We start from the raw sequence: 7614 nt of genomic DNA, 5'->3' as shown, positions 1-7614 counted from the left end.
GTATTATATCGTACCCAGTAACACAATTAATCCTTCGACATGCTATTATATCGTACCCGATGATGATATGTCGTACCCAGTGATGCTATATCGTACCCTGATGTCGTACCCGGTGATGCAATGTCGTACCCGGTGATGCAATGTCGTACTCGGTGATGCCATATCGTAAAACGTCCGGATGCCGGCGAACAGCATTGTCAGCGGGGGTTTTTTACGAGAAAAGGCGGGAAGTTGACATCACGTGATATGACTTGCTCTTCGCGTCGTCTGCTCCTCCATAGCTAGCTTTGTCAGAGCTTTTGAAAGATGTCGGAGCAAACTTCTGAGAAAAATGTTCTCTCCAGAACGATGGAAATTTTGCGAAATGCAAGGAATGCATTACAGGAACTAGAAAACTCGGTGACTGGATCCACCAGCGGCGAACATGAACAATATTTTATAAATAGTGACAGGCCTGCCCGACTCTCACGTGCGTGTTTTAGCCGTTTTTAGAGTTTTCAGTGAGTTTTGCTCTCACTTGTATATCCTTGAGAGACCTTCCTCTTTTGTTTTCGGTTGGTTGTCGTTCTATTAAATGCCAGTTTTCCATTAGTATTTGTTTCAAGTTAGTAACTGATCGGTGGTATTGCGTGACAAAAGGCAAGATTCTCTTGTTTGTGCGAGGTTTTTGTTGAAGGGCCTGTTTTCTATTCTCAAAAATCACTTCTGAGAGAGTTCTCTGCACTAGATTTTTTGGATAGCCCCTCTCGATAAGTTGTGATTCGAAATGTTTGATTTTTTCTTCAAATGTTGCTTTTGTTGAGCTTGTCCGGAGAAGTGTGAGGGCCTCTACTTCGATGAAACCTCTTTTTACTCCTGGTGGGTGACACAAGGAGAAATGTGTGTACTGTAATGTCTCAGTAGCTTTGTAGTGAGTGCGTACATCGAGCACTGATTCGGTAATGAATCTGTTGCCTTCAAGCAAATTCCTAAGAACTGAATCTTCTAAAGTTCCCCCTACCCTCAACAGCAGAGAACAAACCCAGTCAATCTTGTATCTTGCAAAGTCGATGTTGTTGCTATACAGTGGAACCTCGATTTAACGAACCTCTATTTAACGACGTCCTCGATATAACGAACGATATTCTATGTCCCGGCCAAAGTTACAGTAAAATGTATGGAATAGAACCTCGATATAACGAATTCTTCGATATAACGAACAAAATCCGGAAGCCCAAACGTAAAATCTACCTCGATATAACGAATTACAATGTCAACACGCGACAGAAGATAAACGCTGAACAGATCAACACTCTGAAAGTGTCGTTTTTTGTAAACAAAAGCTGCGCGTCTGCTCAAAAGTGAAAATATTTGCTACAGAAAGCCACCATGCTTAATGAATTGCATCTCAAAACGCGGCACTTCTGGGTGACGAAAATTGCATTGAATTGCGTGACAGAAGTCACCTGTTTTGAACATCAATCATTAACTATGACCTCGATATAACGAACATTTTGGTGGTTTCCCCTCAAGTTCGTTATGTCGAGGTTTTCGATATAACGAACCCTCGATTTAATGAACAAATTTGGCCGGTCCCCAGCGACTTCGTTAAATCGAGGTTCCACTGTACTCTGTACTTTCTAACTGATTTATAACATCACTCAACACTGCTCTGATGTTTACGCTAACCAGCTGAAAGGGTGACTGATGTTGACCTTCCATATGATATTTTGGTGATAAATCAAAATTTGCTTGTTCTACTGACTTCTCGCCAAAATTTGAAAAAAAAAAAAAAAAATGGCCGCCTACGAAAATATCACGTGATCTTTCTAAGCAAAATAAACCCGTAATGTACGATAGGGCATCACTACTGGATACGACATTGCATCACCGGGTACGACATCAGGGTACGATATAGCATCACTGGGTACGACATATCATCATCGGGTACGATATAATAGCATGTCGAAGGATTAATTGTGTTACTGGGTACGATATAATACCATCGCTGTTTCGATATAACATCCTACCGGGTACGACATAGTACCGTACTGGTAGATTCGTAGCATCACCGAATACAAAGCAATACGGTACGATCCAATCACATTTTTGTCCAATATTCCCCTCCATAGATTTTGTTAAACTCTGATTAAATTCATTCCGAGATTCTACCACCAGATGACGTCCAAACATGTGGAATTATTTTTAGTACTCCTTACACGAAAACTCCCATAAATCATATGCTTTTGGTGATCTTGGAACTGATCTGATTCTTCTTCAAGAATAGCTCATATATAATTTGGAATTCATTTTAATAATCCTAGTCAATTCTCCTGTTCTATTGATTTCCATCTCAAAAATTTACCTCTTTATTTGTTTTCTTTTTCATTTAAATGAACAATGTGCATGTGTTACTTCATCAGACAGCTTACCAGTTATGTGCTGAAGCAACTGGTAAGACAGTGGTTCGGATCAATTTAGTTTGGCAGATTTGAATAACCTCAACATTGACAAGCAGTCTAATTGTTGATTAATTTGATGTACGTACCCACCACAATTAACTGTGCTATCTGAGGGTGGTGTTAAATTCAGAGTCCCAAGGGGGGAGGGTATTTGGAACCCCTGAGCCCGAACCTTGTGCCGTGGAGCAAGAAACCTGAAGCCTTCCTCTTTTTCAAGCCTGGACAAAAATGCTGATTCTAGGTAAAGGAGGCCGGGGGTGAAAAATAAAGAGTCCCGATAATTCTGTCTTGGAACTCTAGAGCTGAGGCCTCCATTATTTGGGATGGAGTCCTGTGCCAAGTTGTATAAAGCATCTCAAGACAAGTGGGAGGCAGTTTTCTGGAGTCATTCCTTGCCTTTTGAAGGATTTTCTTGAGTGCTATGTTTAATCACTCAGCTTATCTAAAGCACCAAAGCCTCTAGCACGAGCAAATCCTTTGGAATATTGGGAACGACTACAGAAAACGTCCACTTATGCTTTATGCAACCCCTTTGGAACCCTGAATTTACCCAGTATACAGTCCAAAATGAATAATTTATGCTGCAAATGTAAATGTTACAGGAGGAAGGACATTACAATCAAAACAAAAATGACAAATGTGTTCTTCATCTATTTTTTTTCCATAGGTAAAACTGTTCACAAACTAACATAATTTACGGTAATGTGGTCATCCTATAGACTGTTTCATAAACTTATTTTATTTATGACTTAGATAGCTACAATGTAGGGTAATATGTAAATTGGGAGTTGCAGGTTAGATCACTTCACAAAGATGTACATACTTTTTATCCTTTAATCGTTTGAAATGCACATAAACAAGGCTAAATTCGTCCTGTTAATGTCCAAGAAGAGGACACCGAAAAGTTTGGCTAATATTCACAAAATTTCATTGATCTCGAGGAAGTTTGAGTGATTTGGTTGAGAAGAAAAAGAGTTAATTACACCAAAACTAAGAAAGTCAAGAACACTAAGAATCAGTACTGGAATGTTTATTGGTCTGTGACTAATCAAAGGGAAACTAGAAAAAAAACTGCAAAAAAATAATTACCATTCAAGCTTGTGGGTTTGTTAATCTTGTATCTATCTGATTGGTTTTCTTCACCAGCACAATAACCATCACATTCCAGAAATATTTCCAGTGTGTTCATGGTCTTAGTTTCAAATAACAGAAAATTAATCTGCTGAGAAGACACCTTAAGCTTATGAGCTAATTAATGCATCTCTTTTCTTCTTCTCTCTCTTTTTTTGGGGGGCTAGGGGGAGGAGGTGTTACATTTCAGTAAAACTAAAATTTGAGGCATCATCATTCTACTTCCTGCTTTAAACTAACATCATCATCTCTGTAGCCATGATCGTTATGAGCACAATAGTGATATTTGCCATTTTCATTGGGTTGTCTTTAGAAGAGGTAGCTGGCTATTATGGTCAGTGACTATAGTTAAGATAGCTAATACTTTGAGTATGGAAATGACTTAAAGGAGACTTTCTTTTCAGTGTTTATAACTGGCTAGCTTTCTTTGGGGAACTGGCTTTTAACCAAAGCTTAATATGATACACTCTAGTTCAGTCATTGATCATCATTGTCACGTTAACTATCTGTTGTTATCGTGATCATCATCTTCATCATATTATTTTCATCACCCTTGTCATCCTTCTCCTTCTGCAGACAACATTACCACCAACTTAATCACCACCAAAATAGCACCACAATATATTAATTGTGTAGTTCCAGAAAAAATCCATACCCCCACCACGGAGGGAATTTCACATAGGACCCCCCCCCCACCTCCCAGGATTTTCCATTTTCAAGGTATTTTTTTAACCCCCCACCCCCTCTGGAAACGTTTCATTTCAAAAGAACGCCTCAAAAATCAGTTTGATGTGAACATTTCACAAATATCAAGAACTGCCTACGCGGGGAGAAAATATGCGTTATTGAAGAGCGCGCGCGCTGTTCAATTTCACCGGTAGAGTTTGCCAAAAAGCCCTTGATACTGAAATAATTGTTGTGTTTTATATTTTACCTGTGGTCATTGACATCAAACTTTACCATTAGCCTCGCTGAAGATTTTAAATCTAAATTGTTGGAATAAGTCCGGCAATGCAAAAATGTGTTTTCATTTAATTTGCATATGTCATGTTTTTAATGTAACAAGGGTTTCTTTAAAACAGTTAAACAAAGTAACGTCTTCAAGAAAGATCTACGAAGTTGCTAAGTTGGTAAGTTACAATTTTGAACAACAATGTCTGACATGAACGTGAAGTTGACCTTCTGGAAACTTATCCAACCATTCACCCCTCCTCCCCTCTGGAATTTCCTGGGCCATTGAACCCCCCACCCCTCTGGAATTTCCAATTCCCTCCGTGGTGCGGGTATGGATATTTTCCGGAACCACACATTACAATATTTGACATAATTCAGCCATTCTGTTCAAGAGTAATCACTGCTTCTGGACCATTAAAAGTACGGAGATTTGAGGGGAGGTCATCAATGTCATCATCATGGAAAAAGTGCAATGGTGCAGATTGTCTGACCTACTCCATTTCTTTTGCTTTGGCAAACAGGTCAGCAGCTGCTTTTTCAATTCTTTTTTTGTATTCCAAATTCTTGTAGTTACCCACAGGAACCCCATCCAAACCATACAAGACTCCCCACCAGGCCCCTGCGATCACTCCTGTGCTGTCACTGTCACCACCATGAAACATAGCTCGGCTACAAAGCTCTTCCCAGGATGCCCCTGTTCCAAGTAGTGCATCATATGCAATCATTGGTGCATCATGGCCACTGGCCCCAGCCCATCCCTGCCGATAGCTCAATGATTTGTAGAATGCATCACGGTCTACAACAGAATATCGCTCTGGAAACACTGGATCACTGTTGCCATGAAGAATTCCCCTTGTAGTGAGATACGCAGTCCAGGAGTCTGTGAAATAAGACCAGTGCTCTTCGTTCTCCTTGACATCACGGCCAACCTTTTTGATGTAACTCATAGCTTTTGGGAGGGTTGATAGGAGTGCTGCACCCCACTCCTGGACAGGTCGGCCTTGGACAGCAAATGAAGTTAACAGAGCAGATGCTAGGGAACCCAGGTAACCTGGAAAAAAATAAATAAAGTTTGACCTTTTGTTGGCCAAATTCTTATTGGATAGCAGTTGGATCATATTCTAATACAACAATAATTATTGATAAATATTCCAACAAAGAATAAAATATTATGCTAGTGATCTTTAATTTGTATAATTTATATAATCTCTCACTTGCAAAGGCCTGAAAAATTCTGATGAGGGCAGGAATAAGTGGACATTTATGATTGAAAAGAAGCTGGAATTTGTCAACAAAAGATTACATTGTAAGGGATGACAGGGACATTCCTTAATGCAAATATATAAGGCCCCTTAAGGATATTTGTGATCATAACTATTTATGTGTTCATAATTCATGTCCCAATGTCCAACTATGTCATGTATGAGCATGTGTGCCTACTTAGAAACCTAACCATATAAAGGGCTGGTAGCCATTTCGTTTAGTTTCCCCTGTCAAATGGTCAGTGAGTCCTACTTCGTTTTGGATACATAACTTTCTTTTCCAATTGATACCACAGATTTTTGAAAACATGAACAAAAATCAATGCAAGAAGTTGAAAATTTTCCTCTTCTTCTACCCACACAACATCTAAATCCTGGCCCCAGTTGTTCAAAAAATGGTTAACTCTATCCATGCCCCAGTGGATAAATCGCTATACAGCAGATAAAATGTACTCCAACCAATACATTTTATCCGCCGCAGAGCGAATTATCTGCTGGATAAAGTTATCTGCTCTTTGAACAACCAGGCCTGCTCAATAATGCATGCTGCTCCCAAGAATTGCAAATATATGGTCATTCACAAACTACATTTACTTTAACGGAAGTCCAGTTAGACATATAAAATTAATGGTATAGAGAGTTTCATTCTAGGGATTCATTTGCAATATTGTTAGTAGACTTAAAAACCGACACTGGGGTCAGATGAAGTAAAGAAGACAGATCTTTCCAAACTTAAGGGTGGTCCTTCAGATTTATCATACCTCTGAAATGAAGTGGGTGACCCCCCCTTTTTAGCATTTCTGACACAAGTAACTCACTACCTAGCAACAGCAAAAGTTTTAAATGAAAAAATGAATGTTAGAAGACTTTCGTGGGAACGTCCTTAAATCTTTGAAGGGCTCTTACTGGGTGCTAATTGAGCCAATTTTTTCCCTGTGAGCAAGCTTTCTATTTGGTCAGCCACGAAAGGATATAGCATGAGAGGATTGGAGTGGGGGGCAGGAGAAAGGCCCCTGCACAAGCCCAATCCTCTCAAGGCTTAATTGCTTCACTTGGTGCTCGCGCTATATCCTCTTGCGTCTAAACAAATACACAGCTTGCTTGCAGGCTAGCCAATTTCTAGAATAATTAGTCCTGAATGGTTCTCTCTGCAAGCCCAGCACATTTTGACCTTTTTTTTAGAAACTCCGTCTTCAACTCACAACAAAATTAGGCTGAGCATTAATGGACATTTAAAATTATAAGTTGAGACCTTCAGAGATACGAGTATTAAGGCCATCAAATCTTAACTTACTTTTTAATTTCCTACTTGAGATCAAACGGCTATACAAAACAATCTAGTCTACATGATAGTTATTAGGTTCTTGAGAAAAATGAAGGCTCTGAGAGACTAATGTTTTGAAAGACCATTTGTCAGGAGTGTACTTAAAATGTAGCCAGAAGCTCATGCCCCAAGGCCTCTGTGTCTCATACTAAGCCTTGGAGTCAACTTTTCCCGAGTAATATATTTTCAGAATGGGTCTCTGGGGACCTTTGGAATGCCAACAGTTTAATTATCAATATGTCCTGACTACCTGTTTAAAGCGCTCAGTTCTAAAAATAAATTTACTTGGGAAAGGGTTGACGCGAGGAATTAACCCTTTGTCTCTTAGCATCAAAGAACAAATTCTCCTATCTTGTCCCTATGCCTTTCTTATAAAAGTACCGGGGAGAAGTTATCAATTGAAATGTCAAGAAAATGCACCTTGGGTGATCATTAATCCTTAATTCTCATGACCTCAGGGGTTGAAATAAGTATATTTGATATTACAAGGAGAAATTTGATG

At 39.3% G+C, this 7614-nt stretch overlaps 1 protein-coding gene across 3 annotated transcripts in view; it reads right to left on the bottom strand.

The window, feature by feature from the left end:
- Positions 1-4312: 4312 nt before the first annotated feature.
- Positions 4313-7614, bottom strand: part of LOC146461091 (ADP-ribosylhydrolase ARH1-like) — a 16957-nt gene continuing 13655 nt past the window's right edge. For all 3 annotated transcript variants that reach the window (XM_085087347.1, XM_085087345.1, XM_085087346.1), the window contains one exon: positions 4313-5577. In XM_085087347.1, the coding sequence (XP_084943473.1) occupies positions 5018-5577 (560 nt within the window). In that variant the 3' untranslated portion in view covers positions 4313-5017. The remainder of the gene's footprint in view (positions 5578-7614) is intronic.

The sequence above is a fragment of the Pavona decussata genome, unplaced genomic scaffold (assembly GCF_977016875.1).
Source record: "Pavona decussata unplaced genomic scaffold, jaPavDecu1.1 SCAFFOLD_202, whole genome shotgun sequence".
Classification (NCBI taxonomy): Eukaryota; Metazoa; Cnidaria; class Anthozoa; order Scleractinia; family Agariciidae; genus Pavona; species Pavona decussata.
Note: the sequence above shows the minus strand (reverse complement) of the source record. Positions and strands in the feature narration are given on the sequence as shown.